The sequence below is a fragment of the Lampris incognitus genome, chromosome 1 (assembly GCF_029633865.1).
Source record: "Lampris incognitus isolate fLamInc1 chromosome 1, fLamInc1.hap2, whole genome shotgun sequence".
Taxonomy (NCBI): domain Eukaryota; kingdom Metazoa; phylum Chordata; class Actinopteri; order Lampriformes; family Lampridae; genus Lampris; species Lampris incognitus.
The window spans coordinates 43,332,663-43,356,422 of NC_079211.1; the positions used below are offsets into that span (position 1 = coordinate 43,332,663).

Here is a 23,760-nt window from a genome sequence, read left to right on the forward strand (position 1 = left end):
AGACAACTCCACATTGCCGTCCCTTCCGCCTTCGGTTGCCCAACTACCTTCTCCCTCAACCACTACCACCGAGGACCCTACTGCGGTGAGTGTGGCGGCTGACACCATGACTTTCGTCGTCGAAAGCTGACGATCTATGATGGAGGATGCCTCAACGGTCAACCTGAAATCCATGTGATTGATGATTCCATCTCCAGATTCGTTAAGCTCCCTGGTAGCATAACTTATTGTTTTTCTGGATGCAACGTTTCCAGCCATACTTGATTGCCATCCAACTGTCCACACTGTTATCGTGCACGTTGGAACCAATTATGTAATATCAAGGCAATCATTAAAGCTACAGTCCGACTTTGAGTCCCTCACTCTAGCTTGAGAGAGCTTGGGCAAAAACTCTATCCTGTCTGGCCCCATTCCATCCCTAGGAAGAGGTCAAGCACTTTAGTCGCCTCTTCAGTCTGCACTGCTGGTTGATGAATTTCTGTATTGCTATAGACCATGGTTTCATTAACAACTTTGACTCATTCTGGCATAAGAGGGACTTTTACAAAAAGATGGTATTCACTCAAATAGCGAGGGGGTTAAACAACTGATTTCTAACCTCATCCATTGTATAGCTTTTTTAGCCTGACGTTTAGCTGCATGCAGAGCTCATGCGTCAAAATCTGTATCTATCATGTGTCCCTCTAGCTCTCCCTCTGACAGGATACAGCCATCTATTTCTCTAGCTGACCCTGGTCTTCTCCCAGTCCATCCTGTCTTTATCATAATTAACAATAGACCACCAAAATATGTCAAACACTGTCAGTCTGCTCTTAATACAAACAACGTTTTTCAGCTCGCCATTAAGGTTTCACTTAAGTCAAGCCTTTCACTCCAACCGCGTTTTTGTTGTGTAACATAAGAGCACTGTTAAACAATACCTTTATTTTTAATGATATAATTTTATCTCACAATCTGGATTTCTTACTTGTAACTGAGACTTGGTTTAAAACCGGGAACTGCTTCCCTCTTATAGAGCTCTGTCCTCCCAACTACCAGACCCTTAATCTCCCTAGGCTCACTGGTCATGGTGGGGGTATTGCAGTTGTTTTTAAGAATAATGTTATTTGTAATCAGATTGCATGGGATACTTTCAATAGCTTTGAATTATTTTCCTTCAAAAGTGATTGTGAAATTCCAGTATGTTGCTTGGTTATCTACTGACCACCCAAACCTAACAATTCTTTTTTAAACGAACTCTCTGAACTGTTAACTTCTGTGGTTCTCAAATATGGTAGTTATTATGGCTGGCGATTTTAATGTGCACACTGACAACATCTCAGATTCTCTTTCAACCAATTTATTAAATATTATCAACTCTTTTAACCTTGTTCGACATGTGTCCAGCTCTACGCATGGCCATGGTCACACTCTTGACCTTGTTTTTACCCTCGCTCTGATCTTGAACTCTCTTTCCATGTTTGATTTTGTCTCTGACCACAAATGCATCGTTTTTGACATCATGCTTCAGTATTCTGCTCAACCGCAGAAGTGCGCAGTACACTCTTGCTTCCTCAGTGCCAGCCCTGCAGCTACTTTTTCATCCTGTTTCTCTCATTTCTATACCCCCCCCCCCAGGTCTTGTAACCTGTCTTTATGCATGCTCAATAATCCAGGTAAGACAATCAAAGAAAGTTGAATCAGTTCATTTGAATACAATGTTTATTGACAGAAATGTTTCCTCACTCATCTAAGTGAATTCTTCAGTCTAAACTGATTGAAGGTATCCCTGCAGTTGTTTATAAGGGTGGGGATACCTCTAGTCAGTTTAGACTGAAGAGGTCACTTAGATGAGTGATGAAACGGTTCTGTCAATAAACGTTGTATCCAAATGAACTGAATCAAATTTCTTTGATCTTGTAACCTGGTTCAATGTTCAGTGTGCTTCTGCACTAGATACCAAAGCTCCCTACACTACCAGGTCACTTTTGTCAACTAACTCTCAGCCCTGGATTAACAACAACATTCATCATCTGAAAAGGGAAGTCAGAAGAGTGGAACGTAGGTGGAAGAAATTCAAACTCAGGGCCCATCTCCTCTGTCTGAAAGAACCGCTGTCCATGCTCAACCAAAACATCAAAAGGGCAAGAGCTGCTTACTTTGCAGGCCTAATTAGAGACAATAAACACAATCCGAGGTTCCTCTTTAAAGCCAGGCTTCTAAACCCTGTCCTTCCTGCTGTATCTGTCTCCTCCCCAGCAGACTGTGAACATTTTTTTGTCTTCCTTTGTTGACAAAATCAGTAACATTTGTTCTCATTTTAACATTGCTAATAATTCTCCTGATTCATCCATTTACTGTCCTACTCTTTTGTCTGATTTCTCCCTCGATATCTCTGCTCAACCTCATTGAGACTGTATCCCATATGTGCCTGTCCTCTTGTGCTTTAGATGTAATCCCCCCCCCTCCCCAAATTCCTTATAGAGGTCCTGCCTACCCTGGGCTCTAGTATGCTCTCCATTATCAAGCTTTCTCTCACCTCTGGCTGTGTTCCTGATGGTTTTAAGATGGCGAGTGTCCAACCTATTAAAAAAAAAACCTGCCCTTGATCCAGTCCTACCAAAGAACTACAGACCTATTTCAAAACTATCGTTCATCTTCAAAATTCTTGAAAAAAATCGTTGCACAGTAGCTCATTGCGGTCATTGAAGGACACAATATTTTCAATAAATTCCAATCCGGCTTTTGGCACCATATAGTACAGAAAGAGCACGACTAAGAGTGACAAATTACATCCTCATGCGAGCTGACGATGGCAAACATTATATCCTGGTCCTGCTTGACTTAAATTCTGCTTTTGATGCTATTGATCACTTCATCTTGGTTGAACATTTAAATAAGTGGGTTGGTATCTCGGACACTGCTCTCAGTTGGCTCTCATCCTATCTGTCTAACGGGCAGTTTCAGGTTGCCATAGACAACTTTCTGTCCTCAAGTGCCCCTATACTCCGTGGAGTTCCGCAGGGTTAAATCCTTGGTCCCATCCTTTTCTCAGTCTACATGTTACCTCGAGGCAATCTGGTTAGCCAGTTCAATTGCATCTCTCACTGTTGCTACGCTGATGGCATTCAGCTGTATTTATCAGTTAAGCCAAATGATATGGGTAATATTGTTACCCTTCACGACTACCTGGCTTCTATTAAAGAATGGATGTCACTCAATTTCCTTCAGCTCAAGCTCTGAGGTTCTCCTTATTGGTCCTAATAAGTTTGTATCAGAAGTGAAATCCTGTGTATATTTTGGAGTGTGGGGTAAGATGTATTGGAGATGGTATATATGTATGTATTTTTGTTTGATTTTTTTGATTTGGAGGACTCTAGGCTGGAAGTCATGCCAAAGTCTGCAGGTTACCTCACTATTTTCTGTCTTATCGATCTGTGTTTTAATTTTTAATACTTATTCTCTTTGATTTTGTAGAGTTCGATGTGTTGGAGATCTTTTATTACCCTATTGGTTTAAAATATATATGTTGGGTTTTTTTATTGTTTTTTTTCCTATAAAATAAAAGAAAAAAGCACTGTTGCCTCATAGCAAGAAAGTCCATGGTTCGAACCCCAGGCCGTCCCAGGTCCTTTCTTTCTTTCTTTTTTTTAAGATTTTTTTTTTTTGCCCCATCCCAGGTCCTTTCTGTGTAGGATTTGCATGTTGTGTCTGCATGTGTTTCCTCCGGGTGCTCCGGTTTCCTCCGACCTTCAAAAATACATGCATGTTAGGGTTAAATCTCCTGCATGTTCCCCTGATCAAGGCAATGGAAAGAAGAACTGGAGTTGGTCCCCAGCTGCTGCAGCTGCCCACTGCTCCTATACAACAGGATGGGTTAAATGCAGAGAACAAATTTCGTTGTAACCTATGCAATGACAAAATAAAGTGGCTTTCTTCTTCTTTCTTACATAAATACATACATATATACATACAACATTGTTGACAAACACATGATGGGTTGTGACAGGATACACAGACTCCTAAAAAGTCGTTCAACCCCAATGGTCAGACGAAAACCAAACATATTTCTCCTTTTCAATTTGGAATTGACAAATGATTAACAGAAAAACACAGTATGAAACACTCACCTTTGCTCTAGTTAAACAATGACATAATACAGTAAAGTTTACTTAAAAGGGACTGACCGTTAACATTAACAGCATGTGTTTTGTGCAATAAATCAGTAAGTTTTGTTTATAATTTTAGCCATTCATTTTAATTTTTTATCAATGAAGTTATTGCTGATAAGATTAGCTTTTTTGTGTGTAAAATTAAAAAAAAAACTTAACGTTAGGCTAACATTTTCTCCTATCACCCATACACGCTTGAATGACACATTTAATAAATGGCCAGCCCTAACCGAGAGAATATGAGCAAGAGATATAGGTGGGCAGGCCGGTGTAACTTCATCATTTGGACAGCGATCCATCAGGCATAGTATCAAGACATTTTTAATTTACATTTTAATTTACATTTTAGAAAAGTGCTATATAAGTTTAATGTATTATTATTATTATTATCATTATTATTGTTATTATTATTATTATTATTACATTGGTATGCACAACGATGGGAATAAAACTTATTTGCCCCTGCTTTCTTCGAGCCTGCATTGTGTCGGCTGATGACCACGATATAACCAATTTGTTATAACCAAGTTGTTATAATCAAGTTATCATAACCAAGTTATTATGACCCAGTTATTCTGTCTTTTTGGAGCACCTTGAGGGTTTCGTTTTCACTAGCAGGTGACATAACATGGAAAGGATATCCGTGACCAAGCATATGGGGGGTGCGGGGGGGGGACGTCTCTTCTCGTCTGTTCGTCGTGTACCTCGGACAAGCGCAAACAGTAACGATTGGTTTACGTAAGTCCGTCCTCTCCCCTCTCCGTCTGGGGTTCTTTACCGAGCGAACCATTATTTAACCGATAGGGGGGTGCTATATGTTGAAACTTGGATTTTCGCAGCCCCGATAGGGTGAACCGCACGCGATTGACGTGTCACGCGGTAACACGTCAATATTCGGTTACATTTAAAGTCATTTCATCCCTCTGGCTGGACCGCGAGGACGTATTGTTTTGCCTTACCACCCCACTGAAATGAGACGTCCCCGTGACTCGCGGCGAAACGATGACGTAACATTCGCCGGCTACTTTGTCTCCTTAAACAGTAAAGTAACAAGACTTCGCTGGCGTCCGATTGCGCGTCGTCGACGCGTCCTCCTCTCTCCTCGTCTGGGCGAATATATCGGATCTGTTTGTCAGTCGTTACAAAAAAAATCGGCGGCAGTCTTCATCGGACTTTGTGCTTCGTACCGCCCCGTCTTCCGCCTCCCCGTACCTGAGGAATGAGTTCGGCTCGTTTCTGTTCGGCTCTCTTCTCCCGGGACCTCGCCGCGCTGTGCGGAGGAGCATCGACCGTCCAGAGACAGGTGTGGACCGGGGGAGTCTCCGCTTCCGGGCTGCGGCGTCCCCTCGCCGGCGGTGACAGAGCGGGAGTCATCGGTTCAGACTCGGAGGCACCGGGGATGACGGACGCGTCCCCCTCTGCGGCAAGGGACAAGCCCGGTAGGCTTCATGTCTCGTTTATGTGTTGTTCAAAATCAACGAGTGGCGCTACACTGGGGAAAGGGTGCTCGCCTCTTGGCTTGTAGAGTTCCTGGTTTGTCACCAGATGAAAATGGGCCTCATCTACCTCCACCTGTCAACCCTCCCAAGGCCCGTGTCACTCCAAACTTGTTAAGGCATTAACTGAATGTGTTAACCTAAAATTTAGTTTTATAAATAATATTTATTATTATTATTACTCATTATTATTATTAATTATTATTTTATAAATGATAATTATTATAGTGTCTTCTTACTAACGTGTGGGGTGAAAGACTATAGGCCCACGTGTTAAGAGGTCCCTGATGTGGTTTTTAGTCATTTCAAAACGTGGGTGTAGGAATTGAACACGTCATTACAAGACAGTGGTTGTACAGTCATTTTAAGAGACGGCAGTGGTTTATGACAATGTGTAAGCCTGCTTTTCCCTTTACTTCTTTTTTTTTCATGATCCAAAATGTTGCTGTAATTCTTTAACACGTAACACTTTCCCCAAACAGCTTCAGCGGTTATTTGTTTATTTCTTGTGTATTGCTGGACAACCAGAACCCTTAAGGACACATTGCGGCGAAAACGGACGACCTCTGAAACAGGTTTTTTTTTATGCATCACACAACAGGGTCCAAAGTCATCGCTTCTCAAACTTTAAACTCCTTAGAAGTTACTTGGATTTGTTCATTTCGTTGCTGATACAGTAGATTATATATAACTGATGGGCATCTCTTGCCCTTTGACATCTTGGCCTGCTTTCCGGGTTGAAATGGAAAACTGTCGCCGAGAATGAAAATGGACACAATACAAGACAAGTTTATGTTTAAGAAAAAGAGAATGGACTTAATCGCTGGTGTCTACTCCCCAAAAACTGATTTTGGTTATCTGACCATCATATTTGCAGAGCAAAATTTGTCTTAAAATGCATGTACCAACATACAGGAAATTCTCTTTATGCTGAACCCCAGAGTAAGCATTCAGTGAATAACAAACATGACTTAACGCATGTCAACTACTGTGAAATGGACATGCAACGAAAATGTCTGTCAGAATAGGCGTAAAATACATATTTTTTCCACATTGGGTGGAAAAGTAGGTACATTCTCCAAATTTGGGGTGTCATGGATCAGGAGGTGGAGCAGGTCGTCTAGTAATCAGAAGGTCGCTGGTTCGATCCCCGGCTCCTCCAGAGAGCGTGTCCTTGAGCAAGACACTAAACCCCTAACTGCTCCTGATGAGCAGGTTGCCACCTTGCATGGCAGCCTCCACCACCGGTGTATGAGTGTGTGTGTGGATGGGTGGATGTGAGGCGTACACTGTAAAGCACTTTGAGTAGTCGGTAGACTAGAAAAGGGCTGTATAAATGCAGTCCATTTACCGATGAAGGGGAATGAAGCTACAATGGCAACAACACAGCAAATGGGATTTACAATAAACCAATCACATCCAACTGAAAACGAAACTGATTAAAAAAACAAAACAGGGAAAAATACTGAAAGCAAAAGGATATTAATTGTAGTAATTCAAGTCAAGGGCACTGGGGTTCATAGTCCAACACTCCTGCATCCAGCCTCTTTCACAGAGACATGGGTGTGGTGGACAACACTATTGATAAGAAATATCTCTTCATGAACACTAGAGAGCTCACGGTAATTAGATGCCAAGCAACAAGTCTTCACAGGAGACACACCAAGGCGTCACCGGGCAAAGTTCAAACTGTACTGTTGTTATTGTACAGTGCCAGATAAGGATGTACTGAATAACCTGAAAAAAATAGTTTTTTTAAAAAAAAAAGAGAGAGAGAGGAGTTAGTTAAGCAAAAAAAAAAAATTAAATCTCAACACTATCTGTGTTAGTATTTGTGATTTTGTATGTGAGGAAAATTAAGTGATTTTAAAATAAAAGCCCAAAATCAGCTTTCCACACATCACAGTATTATTACACAGCCATCCAAAGGCAACTTTGTGTCTATATGTGTAAAAAAAAAATGGCTGGGTTTTCGTTTTGCTCGCCGGCTTGTCGTTGAAGTTCAAGGTAAAGCAGAATTATGATTAAATTTTAAAATTATATATTTAACATTATGAAATATAAGTAATAGAAATTGTTAAATTTCTTTGAAATTGTAGAGTGTAACAGTTAAAAATGTCAACGTTCAATGCAGTGGAAATATGAAGACTTAAAAAGGCAGGTTTTAGGGCTGCACCATATTCACAAAATAATTTTGTTATGGGTGTCTGGGTAGCGTAGCGGTCTATTCTGTTGCCTATCAACACGCGGATCGGCAGTTCGAATCCCCGTGTTACCTCCCGCTTAGTTGGGCATCCCTGCAGTGGGTGGGAAGCCGGATGTGGGTTTGTGTCCTGGTCACTGTACTAGCGCCTCCTCTGGTCGGCCGGGGCGCCTGTTCAGGGGGAGGGGGAACTGGGGGGGAATAGCGTGATCCTCCCACATGCTACATCCCCCTGGTGAAACTCCTCACTGTCAGGAGAAAAGAAGCGGCTGGCGACTCCACATGTTGTGGAGGAGGCATGTGGTAGTCTGCAGCCCTCCCTGGATCAGCAGATGGGGTGGAGCAGCGACCAGAACAGCCGGGTACAATTGGGGGGGGAATCCAAAAGTAATAATAATGATAATGATAATTTTGTTATTCAGTTCTTTGAAGATGAGGATGGTGATATGAATCGCAAGTCTTGTTGGGAGTATTTTTCAACACTTTATTTTAGAAACAGCAGTGAACATAAAATTGATCTCAGTGTTTGTTGATCATCTAGGCTGGAGCACTTTGCATGGCAGAACAAAGGTAGAAAATGGAGTGAACACACATGCACACACAAACACACACACACACACACACACACACACACACACACACACACACACACACACACACACACACACACACACACACACGCTATTTGACTATCCTGGTGACTAAAACCCTTAGGAAGTGCTGCAGGAAATGAGAGGGTCTTTACCGACTTCCCTCTCTAATGAAATACTAGGTGAGGCTGGGTACACAATATTGGGCCAGTGCATCAGGGTAGTTCAACACCCCTTCATGACTACAGATACACTTTTAATCATGAGGGGGGTTGAACTACCCAACTACCCTGAAGCACTGGCTCCAAAACTGGTTAGACTTTAGACACTTAGGAAACCAGCTTTTGTATTTGTTTTTTATGCTGCTATTACCATTAGCCCTTTTTCAGACCAAATGGCTTAGAAAGGTGATAAAACAAACACAAACCTCGCTGGGAGTAGCAGCTAGGTTCAGGGAGTAGCAAGATAATATTTTCATGTTCTCAATGTGTTATTTTGCATCTTGAATGTCAAACAAATCCAACACAAAACCTTGCAGGAATGGAGCATGGTAGGGTTTGAGCATCTTGCTCAAGGATACCTCAATGTTTAAAGTTGCGTTGGATGGGGGATGACCCAATCTACCCTAAAATCTTTGTCAAATTTCACTCAAGAGAAGGCATCTGGGTAATGTAGCGGTCTATTCCGTTGCCTACCAACACGGAGATCGGCGGTTCAAATCCCCATGTTACCTCCGGCTTGGTCGGGTGTCCCTACAGACACAACTGGCCATGTCTGCGGGTGGGAAGCAAGATGTGGGTATGTGTTCTGGTCGTTGCACTAGCACCTCCTCTGGTTGGTCGGGGCGCCTTTTGGAGGGGGGGGGATAGCGTGATCCTCCCACGTGCTACGTCCCCCTGGTGAAACTCCTCACTGTCAGGTGAAAAGAAGCAGCTGGTGACTCCACATGTATCGGAGGAGGCATGTGGTAGTCTGCAGCCCTCCCATGATTGGCAGAGGGGGTGGGGCAGCAACTGGGACAGCTCGGAAGAATGGGGTAATTGGGCGAGTGCAACTGGGGAGAAAAAAGAAGGGGAAAAAATCCAAAAAAATAAATAAAAATAGCTTTCACCCAAGAGAATGGCATCCCCCTGAGTACATACAAAACAGATGTATATTGAAATTACATCTTCAGAGGTTTGATTTTGCTGTCAGAACTAAATAGAATGTCTCAGAAAATCATCACTTTTTATCCAAATCCACAATTTGCCCCCCCACATCAGTGCTGTTCTGTGGCCACGTGGTCCTCGACAGTGCTGCCTATAGTGCATGGAGGCCAATTTTCTAAATGAGATTATATGCGGGCCAGACAAGCAAGTCTTGATAAGACGCTCGAACAAGGCATTTGTAGAATGACTCTAAAACAGCTCGCAGCTGGTCGCAGTAACAGCAGCAGCTCTCAGCGACGTGTCGTACTATCATCTTTTCATAAATCTTGTTCCATCTCATGCAACCACTAACGTCCAAGTGCCACACAGTACACACGTGTGTACATAATACAGTTTCATATTTTACTACTGAAACAAAAAAACAACCACTGAGTCATTCCAAACTCAAGCTAGAAGAGTACACTCGGTAGAGTGCAGATACCCCAGGTGTATCTCCACTTCCCTGGCGCTTCCCTGGTGCTTCTCTGGCGCTTCCTTGGTGCTTCCCTGGCGCTTCCCTGGCGCTTCCCTGGTGCTTCTCTGGCGCTTCCCTGGCGCTTCCCTGGCGCTTCCCTGGTGCTTCTCTGGTGCTTCCCTGGTGCTTCTCTGGTGCTTCCCTGGTGCTCCTCTGGTGCTCCTCTGGTGCTTCCCTGGCGCTTCCCTGGCGCTTCCCTGGTGCTTCCCTGGTGCTTCTCTGGTGCTTCCCTGGTGCTTCCCTGGCGCTTCCTGGTGCTTCCCTGGTGCTTCCCTGGTGCTCCTCTGGTGCTTCCCTGGCGCTTCCCTGGCGCTTCCTTGGTGCTTCCCTGGCGCTTCTCTGGCGCTTCCCTGGTGCTTCCCTGGTGCTTCTCTGGTGCTTCCCTGGTGCTCCTCTGGTGCTTCCCTGGTGCTCCTATGGTGCTTCCCTGGTGCTCCTCTGGTGCTTCCCTAGTGCTTCTCTGGCGCTTCCCTAGTGCTTCTCTGGCACTTCCCTGGTGCTTCACTGGTGCTTCTCTGGTGTTCCCTGGTGCTTCACTGGTGATTGGAGTTAGACGACACACCAGCTGAGGAGTTAGCACTCAATTGCAGTATAAAATGGGTTTTTCCAAAGGTTTTGAATCATCGCAACCACGAGAGCTGCTTCCCTCATCTACGCTCTATTACTGAGTGTATTCTTCCAGCTTGAGTTTGGAGTGACTCAGGGGTTGTTTTTTGTTTAAGTAGTAAAATATGAAAATGTATTGTGTAAACGTGTGTGTACTGTGCAGCACTTGAAAGTTGCACTTGGAAGCGGTTGCATGAGATGGAACAAGATTTTCAAGCTGAGCTCTCTCTCTCTCACACACGCACACACACACGCACACACACAGACACACACACTTCATGCTTGACATCGTATTATCCATTTACATTCCAGTTTACTGAGTATCATCCCTGGATTGCCTGTGCCGCATTGCTATAATTCTATTGGAGGGGGTCTGTGTGGGTCTGTGTAAGTTTTGTTTGTGTGTCTGGGAGTGCCATGGGATATTCCTGAATTGGCCAGTCAGTGCGCCTGTCCTCTCTTTTTGAGGCGTCCCCCGGCAGTTCATCGGGACTGTCCCGTGAGAGTCACACTATTCTTGTCCACACACACTCAATCAACCAATCTACCCGGGGAGCTATCCAGCTCTGCACGCTAGCAAGACATCATTCATTCCTCTGGACCTTACCCAAAGCGGCGGAGCAGAGGAAGAGGAGCAGAGCCAGACAGCGAAACCCACAAACTAGAGCGCAAGAGAAGAATAGGGATGAACAAAAAGGGAGCGCAAAAAGTGTTGTGTGGAAAACCAGTGGCGAGAGAGATCCTGTATGTGAAATTTCAATAATCGTCTCTGTTGTACGTGAGTATTTCTCTGTGCACGTGTGCGTGTGTGTGTGTGTGTGTGTGTGTGTGTGCGTGCGTGTGTGTGTGTGTGTGTGTGTGTGTGTGTGTGTGTGTGTGTGTGTGTGTGTGTGTGTGTTACGTGTACAGCTCAGGCCTGAGGATGTGCCAGTGTGAGATGTGGTTGTTGCCGATATCTGTATGTAAAGGTTTCTAGCTCAGTCATTTTATACAGGTTAAGCTAGAGCTAGGCACGATAGCGATATAATATCGATATCGTGATATGAGACAAGATGTCATCTGGGATTGTGGTTACCTTGATATACCTTAAATGTCATTATCCCCTGGTCTTAAAGGCTGCATTACAGTAAATTGAAATGATGTTCTGATCCGATTTGACTGTTCCAACCGAGCGAAATGACCGTTGATTGCCTCCACCGCCTTGGTCATCATATCCACATTCCCAATTACCGTCGCTCAAAATGTTCTTGCGTATAGATATCTTATGAAAGCACCAATAGGTATTCCCAAAATATCATCCCATTAACCATGTTGAAGTGTTCATCAAATGCAGTGGTGGCACAAAGTGACTGTCAAAACTGTAAGGACCATTTTTTCCCTCCGGTTTATTGCTTCTTAAACGTGGTCATTTCTGTGTGCGTGGGTGCAAGGGGGGGGGTCCTCATCTGCTACACAATATTTCTATTCTTACATCCACTTAATGGTTACGCAGCATCCTTATCCCCCCAACCCCCTCACACCCACATGCCAACCCCTCTTTCCTTTTTGCCCCCATTTCTTCCTCTTTTCCTCATCATATCCCTGACCAACATCCCCGTCTCTCTTCTCTCATCCATTTTCCCCCACTGAGTTTTTGATACTAGCCCTCTTTTTCTGACACACTCCACTCCATCTCCACAACTCTTGTTTTTTTTTTTTTTTTTTTGTCTTATACTCCATCTCTGCGTCTCTTCCTCTCTCTCTATTCTTCACCTGTCTCAAACAGGCGTGCTGCGTAGGCTGCCTCTTTAAAGGCCTTTGTGTAAGGGAGGTGGGTGGAGGGTGTCAGTGGTTCGAGGCAGACAGGGAGAGTGTGGTGTGGACATGCTTGGTTGTTTTCCTCCTGGCACCCCTTTGTTTCATTAGCTGTTGTATTAGTCATTTTGTAAAGCGGACTGCAAAGGGACCACAGCTGCTGATGTTGCAGTAAAAGATTTTATTTTGGCTGTTGCTCTTGTGATTTCTTTTCTTTTTCTTTTTGGTATGTTCTGAAAGGAAATGTAGATAAATTAGTGCTCAAATCAAGTTTGCTTTAATTTCATCATTCTATTGTAATAATAATAATACATTTTATTTGTGGGAGCCTTTCAGAGCACTCAAGGACACCTTACAGAAAACGGATTTTTTTTTTTAATTTTATGTTATTTTTGATTATTTATTTATATTTCGTTCGTATCTAGTGTAAAGCATCCTTGGGTTCCTTGAAAGGTGCTATACAAAACTAAGTTGTTGTTGTTGTTGATTGTTTTGCAGTAATTATACACAGATATGGGTAAAAAGCGTAATGTGTTGTTAAAAAAAAGACGTGGTCATTTAACCTTCCTGACTATTTCTTTTTCATTCAGCAGCAAGATCAACTTGACAGAAATAGTCATTTGTATATACTGTCATAAAAATCATTATTGTTTGGTATGATAAGTGCTATAGGGAGAGCGTGGAGAGAGATGTCTTGATGCATGCTCAGTAATCCAGGTAACAAACTCGAAGAAGGTTGAATCAGTTCATCTGAATACAACGTTTATTGACAGATATACATTTCATCACTCAAAATGTATACATTTGATGAAATGTATATCTGTCAATAAACGTTGTATCCAGATGAACTGATTCAACTTTCTATGACATGGAGAGAGATGTGTGTGTGTGTGCGTGTGTGTGTGTGTGTGCGTGCATGGGGGGGGTCCTCATCTGTTACACAATGTTTCTATCCTTACATCCACTAAATTGTTAAGCAGCATCCTTATCCCCCCAACCCCCTCACACCCACACTCCAACCCCTCTTTCCTTTTTGCCCCCATTTCTTCCTCTTTTCCTCATCATGTCCCTGACCAACATCCCCCGTCTCTCTTCTCTCATCCATTTTCCCCCACTGAGTTTTTGATCCCAGCCCTCTTTTCCTGACACACTCCATCTCCACAGCTCTTGTGTTGTTGTTGTTGTCTTGTACTCCATCTCTGTGTCTCTTCCTCTCTCTCTCTATTCTTCACCTGTCTCAAACAGGCGTGCTGCGTTGGCTGCCTCTTTAAAGGCCTTTGTGTAAGGGAGGTGGGTGGAGGGTGTCAGTGGTTCGAGGCAGACAGGGAGTGTGTGCTTAGGACATGCTTGGTTGTTGTCCTCCTGGCACCCCTTTGTTTCATTAGCTGTTGTATTAGTCATTTTGTAAAGCGGACTGCAAGGGGACCACAGCTGCTGATGTTACAGTAAAAGATTTTATTTTGGCTGTTGCTCTTGTGATTTCTTTGTGTGTGTGTGTGTGTGTGTGTGTGTGTGTGTGTGTGTGTGTGTGTGTGTGTGTGTGTGTGTGTGTGTGTGTGTGTGTGTGTGTGTGTGTGTTCTGAAAGGAAATGTAGCTAAATAAGAGTTCAAATCAAGTTTAATTTCATCATTCTAGTTCAAAGATTGATGTATTTTTAGAAAACACTGATAATTCTATTCCTGCTTGTTTCCTATAATTTACTTTTTTCATTTTTATTTCTTTTCTTATTTTTTTTTTATTCTTTTTATTTTTATTTAATTTATTTTATTTTTATTTATTTTTCATTTTGTTTTTTATCTATCTATTTTGTTCTTATCTAGTGTAAAGCGTCATTGGGTTCCTTGAAAGGCGTTATACAAAACTAAGTTGTTGTCGTTGTTTATTGTTTTGCATTAATTATACACAGATATGGGTAAAAGGTGTAATGTGGTGTTAAAAAAGATGTTTTCGTGGGCATTTAAGCTTCTTGACTATTTCTTTTTCATTCAACAGCAAGATCAACTTGACAGAAATAGTGATTTGTATATAATGTAAAAAAAATCATTATTGTTTGGTATATTCAACCTTCTTTGACATGGAGAGATGTGTGTGGGGGGGGGGGGGGTGCAGAGTCAGTCCGTAGAGGAGAGGAAGAGAATGAGCGAGGCAGACAGGGAGCGGTTATAAAATGAAAGGGACGGAAAGAAATATGATCCTAGTGAGCCAGAAGTGAGAACAGACAAAATCAGTGCATTAGCTCTTCATCATCAACATAAAGAGGCAAGAGCTCTTAGAAAACCTGACACACATGGAAATATCTCTCTCTCTCTCTCTCTCTCTCTCTCTCTCTCTCTCTCTCTCTCTCTCTCTCCCTCCCTCCGCTAAGATCCATCCACTCAAAGCTATTTTGAATTAAAATCAACATGGAATAGTCAAAACTCCACAATGAAGTTTCTTAAACTTTTCAGTGACTTTAAAATTCAAAGCACATCGTATAATTGTAGTTTCTATATGGTGTTTGTCACCCATGTAATTATTACTGACAAGTATTTAATGTTTTATAAAGCATTTTTTTTTATATCTATAGTGTCCATTTAAATGCCTTTTGCCTCCAAATTTTTTTCTTAATAGATCCAAAATAAAAAACAAAAACATTTCTGTCAAGTCCCTGCAAACTGATGGCTCACCGCAGCAGATTAGTTTGGCCTTTCTACGGTTTATCATGTAAACCTTCGTTATTTAATTCATTACTTAATAGTTCTGACCGTGACCCGTATTTAGTTTGTCTCCTGCGTGTCTCTGCCCTGTCTCTCCACCGCTGACTGGCTTAGATATAATGAGATTACAGAGCTGTTTAAGGAGCCATTACATTTAGCTTGTTCATTCACAAAGGGGACAAGAGCAGACAGGAATAAGTAAATATCGTTCAAATATTTGTGCATTTCTGCTCTTCGCCCAGACTCACACAGTACTGATGACAGGATGAAATACTCGGTGGTCACTAAGTGTCCACTGGTTTCAGAGGACATCATTACTAACACTATGCCTCTGACTGCAACACTGGCTGCATCAGTTGTCAGGATGTTGCTTCCAGTATCCGTTGTTTAATTTGTCGAAGTCCTGTTTGTTGAGTGGACCCAGCATTTAAATTTTGTCTGCATGAAGACCCTCCGTTTTTATAGGGAACGTGTAAACAATCCCACCATTCATCGCTGTCTATTCATTGAGGCACTGCTGAAGGTTTCAAGCGTTAATGTTCTCCGTGCTTCTGCTGGCAAATCCTCAAAACTTGTCTTCACAATGTTCTGTGTTTCTCTCCCCTCTCTTTGTTTCCTATCTTACCCATAAATCTCTTACGGATACTGTGACAATACAAAGGGATGCAGCTTTAAATAATCAGTGAAACTTATAGGCGAACAGTCTACTAAATCTACAATAAGAGCACATTTGGTTTACATTCCACCCACTCCAACAACAAAATCAGGTATATCTTCTACTCAACAGCAGTTACACCCTTTGGCTGCATATACTGTTGAAACTACGGCTGCTATGGTTTGTTTGCTGAACGCGAGGTCCCTTGCCAACAAGTCCTTTTTATGCCAAGATTTTGTCACGACCAATAATATTGATTTTTTTTTCCATTACTGAGTCCTGGTTAAGCCCTGGATAATCTAGCCCGCTAACTGAGGTATGTCCCCCCAAATAATCCTGTTTTAATCAGCCCAGGCTGTCCGGCCGTGGAGGTGGGGTAGCTGTCATTTTTTAATAATAATTACAAATGCCCCCATCTCTTTTATTTTTGTTTCTTCTTTCAATTCTCTGGGTTTTATTTTAAATGGCCAGCATCCAATACTCTGTATTCTAATCTATAGACCACCTAAGACTAATAATACCCCTTCCCCAGTGGCCAAAAAACCTGCGAATGTCCGCCTTTGGTCAATACAAAAAGGCGAATGTTAGTGGGGTTTTTTGGCCAGTGTGAAAGGAGTATCACACTAGTTTTATTCAAGAATTTTCTGAACTTATTTCCTTTATTATGGGCAAATATAACAGAGTTCTTATCCTTGGTGATTTTAATATATATATTTGCTGTCCTTCCACATCTTGTTTTATCACTGATTTTATTAATGTCTTTTGAGTCTTTTAATCTTGAACAATCTGTTAAGGATCCAACTCATAATAAGGGGCATACTCTTGATCTGGCATTGTCTTATAACGTTTCTCTTAATAATATTCAACTGCTAAATTTTAATGTCTCTGATCGCAAAATTGGGATTTTTTACTCCCTGCTCACAAGCCATCTACCTGTATCTGCTCTCTGTCTTTTAATTCTAAGTCAGCTAGTGGTTTTAGAAAAAATGTTTTTGATCAGCTCCAGCTAGTAATACCCTTAAATAGATGGATCTCCCTGTAAAGGACTTATTGGATAATTTAAATAATACCTGCCGGACGATCCTTGATGGCATTGCCCCATCAAAGTTAAACGTGTCAAACATAACGCCCTCCCCTGGCGTGATGACCACACAAGGGATTTAAAGAGGCAGTGCAGGAAAGCCGAGAGAAAATGGAAGGACAAACCCAAGGCATTTCTTGATAGACTGAAAAGTTTGATGCTGGCTTATCAGAATGCAGTTAAGGAAGCAAGGCATTCCTGCTTTTCTAATGTAATTGCTGGTAGCTGCCACAGCCCTAGAGTTTTATTTCAGGATATAAATTCAGTGGTTAGCCCCCCCTCCCAGCCAGCCTTTGGATCCATCCACTGAAACATGGGAGCAGTTTCTCCACCACTTCATTAAGAAAATAGATGACATTAGGCTCCACATTACACCGGTGATGAGCAATCTCCCCACTTGCATTGAACCCTCCGCCAGGCTGACTCGCTTTAAGCAAATTTTTCTATTAGACTTAAAAGCGCTAATCTCCCACTTGAACTCTTCCACCTGTCACCTGGACACCATCCCCACTAGATTTCTGAAAGAGGTATTTCACACTGTTGCCCCACAAATTCTCTCCATTATCAAGTGCTCACTGTCTACCAGTTTGTTCCCATCTAGTTTTAAACACGCAATAGTCTGACCTCTTCTGAAAAAGCCTACTCTCATCCCTCTTATTTTATGCAATTTTAGACCAATTTCTAATCTACCTTTTTCATATAAAATCTTAGAAAAGTCTGTTGCTCTTCAACTAATCACACACATGAATAGTTGTAGTATTTTTAAGCAATTTCAATCAGGACTCTGTACCCACCACAACGCAGAAACCGCTCTCATTAAAGTTACCAACAACTTATTGTTCACCGCTGACTGGTGCTTGCTCAGTTTTAATTCTGCTTGACCTGTGTTCTGCTTTGATACGGTCGACCATGACATCATTTTAAATCGCCTGGAAAACTATGTTGGCATTAATGATACAGCTCTGGCCTGGTTCCAATCCTACCTATTTGATAGCTCTTTTTCTGTTATAATGGGAGAATTCCCCTCATCTCCAGCCCCCCTTGCATATGGTGTCCCCCAGGGGTCAATTCTTGGTCCATTATTATTTTCCATTTACATGCTCCCCCAGGGTCAGATCATCTGTCATCATAATATTAATTTTCACTGTTATGCGGACGACACTCAGCTTTATGTCCCACTTACTGGTAATGACACACAATCTTTCTCATGTTATGGCTTGTCTCTCCAATATTAAGAGCTCGTGTCACAAAACTTCCTCTGGCAAATCTGAGGTCCTTTTATTTGCCCTCCCCCAACCTAACTGGTGAGCTGGAAAAAAAAAGGCTAGGGAACCTGTCCTGCAGTGTTATGCACCCTGTCTGCAATTTGGGTATCTTTTTTGACTCCAATCTCCATCTTGACACACAAATCACTAAGGTAGTGCGGTCTTAGTTTCTCCAAATTAGGAACATCGCAAAAGTTAAACATTTTCTATCTCAGACGGACCTTGAAAAAATCATCCATGCATTCATCTCATCACGTCTGAATTATTGTAACTCCCTGTATTCAGGGCTCAGTCAAAAGTCCATCCCCTACCTCCAGCTCATCCAAAACTAAGCTGCCGGACTGTTAACAAATTCCAGGAGACATGAACACATCACTCCCATTCTTGCAATGCTTCACTGGCTACCTGTTAAGTATAGGATTGATTTTAAACTTTTACTAATTACTTTTAAAGCCCTACATGGCCTCGCCCCTACATATATCACAGGTTTACTCACACCCCATGGGCCTAGTCACTGCCTGTGCTCCTCAGGCAGGTCCTTTTTAACTGTTCCCTCAGCCAACCTCATTACTTAAGGTGACCGGGTGTTTTCTGTAAAAGCCCCACAGCTCTGGAACTCCCTACCTGAGGAAAGTAGGCTAGCAAATTCTCTGCCTTCTTTTAAATCACTTCTTCAAACTTCTTTTACATGAAGGCTTTTTTATAGTAAATCCATTGTTGCCCAATTTTTATTTATTTATTAGTTTGTTTTATTTTTTTTATATTGTTTATATCTTGTACTTTTATAATTTTACATTTTAATTCTTTATATTTTTATATTTTTCTTTCATCACCTTATTTTGATTGTTTCATCATAATCCTTGTTTTATCAGCATTAATTCTCTTCATTTTAATTATATTCTTGTGACTTTATCCTGACTGTGTTTACCTTGTTCTGTGGAGTGGCTCTGGCATTAGTATGTCCTATATTTGTATTGTGTTTTGTTGTTTAGCTTGACTATGTGCATTATTTTATCCTGTTGTGTAATGCAACTTGTAACGTTGTTTAGAAAGGTACGATATAAATAAAGTTTATTATTATTATTATATTATTAACAGTCAGTGGTGACACCTTGTGTTAGCCACTTGTACTTGAGCTAAATGAGACATGCCATTTCTCACATTCCACTGTTTATAAATGCCTATTCTATTAATATGCTTTACAAGCTGGAGAAGAGAGTACCTTTGATTAACAAATGTGTCTCATTTGTCTTGGGTGCCAGTGTGTCCAATGGGCGGAAGCAGCAGCAGGTTGTTTAGTACATTAGCCCAGTCACGCAACAGCACTCCGCTGGCCAAGGCAGACCTGTACTCAGTTCAGAACACGGTACAGGAAATGGAGGAAGCTCAGGTTGACCCGGAGCAGCTGCTCAGAGAATGCGAGGAGGCGCTACAGCGGCGTCCAGCGCGCCCACACAGAGACCTGGTGTATCCCAATGGCCCCACCCCACACCAGCACCACCACGACCACAACCATGACCACAACCCCTCCATACGGGTTATGCAGTGGAACATCCTGGCACAAGGTAAAGTTCTGTGGAAGGATACATAGACACAAAGGTCATGTATGTCTTTCTATGCTCTTAGTTCAATGGTTCTATGTCCCCCCATATGTAATTCCATATGTAAGAAGGGTTTCCTTCCAACCCAACATTACAGCTCATTTCAACAATTATACCTTTAACTAGACAGTAGAGGACTAATCAGTGAAATAGGTTAGAATGAAAACCTGCACACTCATGGCACATGGTTGTTCACTGTTTTGGTTGGCCAGATGAATAGATCATATAATTCTAATTTCTATAACTTTCATTAATTTCCCTGTTACCCCCCCCCACCCCTATGTTTTCAGCCCTGGGTGAGAGCAAAGACGGTTTTGTGCGCTGTCCTGTAGATGCTCTCAACTGGGAGGAGAGGAAGTATCTGATCCTGGCGGAGATCCTCACCTACCGCCCCGACATCCTGTGTCTACAGGAAGTGGACCATTACTATGACACCTTTCAACCTATTATGGCCAGCCTAGGTTACCATGGCAGCTTTCTTGCTAAACCCTGGTCACCGTGCCTTGATGTGGAGCAGAACAACGGCCCTGATGGCTGTGCCTTGTTTTATCGACGATCACGTTTTTCCCTCCTGGCCACATCTCACCTGCGCCTATCTGCCATGATGCTGCCCACCAACCAGGTGGCCATTGTTCAGATGCTGTGTTGCCAGGCAACAGGTCGAAGGCTGTGCATAGCCGTGACCCACCTGAAAGCACGGAGCGGGTGGGAGCGGTTGCGCAGCGCCCAAGGGGCTGATCTCTTACAAAACCTTCGAGCCATAACATCGAGAGCCATCACCCAGGGCGATGCCGGCATGGTCACAGCCAACAGTGTCCCTTTGATAGTGTGCGGTGACTTTAATGCAGAGCCCTCAGAGGATGTCTACCGACGCTTCAGCTCTTCCCCGCTGGGCCTAGACTCAGCATATAAACTGCTGAGCTCTGATGGGCAGACAGAGCCAGCCTACACCACATGGAAGATCCGCCCCTCGGGAGAGAGTTGCAGCACATTGGACTACATCTGGTACACGCAAAATGCCTTGTCTGTAGAGACACTACTGGACCTTCCTACCGAAGAGCAGATAGGCCCAGATCGGCTCCCTTCCTACCACTACCCCTCTGACCATTTATCACTGCTATGTGACGTAAGCTTCAGAGAGCAGCCCAATAGGTTGATGTAGACTGTCAATCATGCAGTCTTGGACCAAAACAAAAGGATTGTCTGGAATACATTGTATGAATTTTGAATCGTAATGAAACCATTACCATTGGTCTGTATTGATTTAACCAAATGAGAACAGTTATGGATTCTGTCATTGGCATGAATTTTCACCATCTTGGCTAGATCTTTCAAATCTGCTTGATTTTATAGAAACTGTCCACGTAAAGGGCAAACAACAGTTTACACTGAAGATAGGGGGCAAAAATGTCTAAAATGGGATAATTATAGCATACTTTGAGCAGAGTTGCTAGAAAAATCTTTGCGCATATGAAACATAAAACGTATTTTTCTGCTTAAGTTTATCAAATTAACAACTAACTTGATATGTGGAAGATATTAATTATAATTAATTTTATTACATCTTAATTATATATTAATAATTAATAAGTCTTATTTTGCACTTACATAATTTTCACTAGTTGTGCAGTACATTTGTAATGACAGCTCCCTACCAGTAAAAATGAGAACATTATTTATTTAAGAAATAAATTCTTCATAGACTGTATTTTAATGTAATGTTTTTTCATGAATCTAGGTTGGTTGGTTCGATGTTCTAATCTTGCAGAATGTGCTGTAACTATCCTGTATTAGGCCATTTGGTACACTGTAAAGCAGATTAGAAAAGTATAAAGTCATAGCTTTGTGCCGGATATTTACCGAGTGATTTATTATTTGGGATGAGTCAACCGTAGCGTGTCTGAGTGTGCACATGTGTGACTGTAAATGTTTTACCCAGCTTTATTATATTGTGAAATTAAAGACAGGGTTAGGGTCAGACCAAACCAAAATGTAGCATAGCACAGCTTTTCTGAATTGGTCAGCCTAATAATTTTTGTGCACAGTTATGACTGTGTAATCAAAAACCACTTGTGGTTGTGGTAATTCAAACCCTTTGGAAAAACTGGGTTTATACTGCAATCGAGTGCCAAGCCAAGGGTGTAGGTTTGGCTTGAAAGTTGGTAGAGACACATGGGTGGTGTGGAACATGTAGGAGGGAAGGAAACCAGATGATGTAACACGGTTAATTTTGTCAACAAACTACAATAGAGTTGTGACAAACCAACAAAGGAACACACCACAGGGTCTTGGTTCTATTCTAAATGTTACTAAATATGTTATATTCTGAATGGCATTATATTATATAGGATCTAATCTATCAGATTTACTTACTTATGGAGATCAATAGTGTGTACAATAATTACAAATGTGGAGGCATTAATGTTGGTGTGCTTCAAACATTTTCCTATCCTTGCAAGAACATTTTAAACAACTTTCTTTACTCCATCCATCCATCACACAGGGCCGACATACACACACATTCATACCTAGGGACAATTTAGTATTGCCGATTCACCTGACCTACATGTCTTTGGAAGGAAACCGAGGCCCCCGGAGGAAACCCACGCAGACAACATGCAAACTCGACACAGAGAACGACCCGGGACCACCACCAAGTTTGGACTACCCCGGGACTCAAACCCAGGACCTTCTTTGCTGGGAGGCAACCACGCTAACCACTGCACCACCGTGCCGCCCAACTTTCTTTACTCATAACTTGAAAAAAATATATATCACAGAATAAAATCTTGTAAATTTGTCTTGAAAAAAAATACTACATAAGCAACACCTTCCTGATAATGACGTCCGCTTGCTGTAAAGTGCCATCATGTGTTCAAAGGTAGATGGGGATTTAACAAAATTAATCAAAGACAGGTGGAATCAGCCAACTTAAGGGATTTTTTAGGAAAGAAAACAACGAGGACAGGGTTGGTGGGGTCAAAAAGGATGGGTTTACTAAACAATATGTGTATAAAAATATATACAAAAAAAAAGGAAACCGAAAAAATGAAACTGACTTCAAAGTAAAAAGAAACACAGACACGTATTTGGTAACCATGGGTTACAAAGTGCTCTCACTCAGCTGAGACAGAGCATAGGCAGACATACCTGTGTGCCCTTTACTGAATCTACACACGTAAGTCAAAACCATTTTCCCGCTCAAACTCAGCCCGTAGCATTAGTCTGTGACAGCACAGATGAGTTTCTAATGAAACAAGCATGAAACCGTGCAGACCCACGGTGCACCTGTGCTGCACATCCTGCTAAGCATCCCTACCAAGCATTCCTCTCGGGGCGTCTATGAGTGAGTGACCACAGTTTGCGATGCATAGCTTAATTTAATTTTACATTAGCTACATGAGCGCTAAATTGGTTCTTGTTGACTTTACTGCACCTCTCACATCACAGACATGCATGGAATCAGTTTATCTAAGGTAAGACCATCATATGAATCGGGATTAAAGTTTAAAAAAAAAACTCATGACGTAGTTACCTGGCAAGCGTATGCCCATATAGGCATGTTATAGTTCACTCTGGATGAGAACACAAGGGCAAGCTGTCAGCTGTCTGTTTTGGGGGTTTTTTGTAGCCTTTTTCCAGTCAACAAAAAGACATAAAATAGAAAAACCCGTTCTTTCTGCTAGATGATAACCAAATTACTTCCTCACCATCCAGCATCTGTCTCCATCAATAGCTAGTACATTGAGCTGGTGTTGAGCAACTCTGTTCACCCTCTCTGGCTGAGTATGGGGTATGACACCGCCAAATGGAATGAATGAAACATACTGTCTCTGTTTTAGCCGCCATTACAGGTCTAAATGTTGGTGGGGATATTTCAGTTCGCCTGAAAGTTGATAGGGACATGTCTCTACCAAAGGAGGCTGAATCATCGAGGCACAGGAGGTTGCCCCTCCTCT

At 42.2% G+C, this 23,760-nt stretch overlaps 1 protein-coding gene across 1 annotated transcript; it reads left to right on the forward strand.

Annotated features, from left to right (window-relative positions):
* Window positions 1-5,074: 5,074 nt before the first annotated feature.
* On the forward strand, window positions 5,075-22,373 carry nocta (nocturnin a). The gene is made up of 3 exons (XM_056287108.1): window positions 5,075-5,590; window positions 19,463-19,765; window positions 20,092-22,373. Exons 1-3 carry the CDS (start codon window positions 5,371-5,373, stop codon window positions 20,961-20,963), a joined length of 1,395 nt encoding a protein of 464 aa, XP_056143083.1. The 5' UTR covers window positions 5,075-5,370; the 3' UTR covers window positions 20,964-22,373.
* Window positions 22,374-23,760: the final 1,387 nt, after the last annotated feature.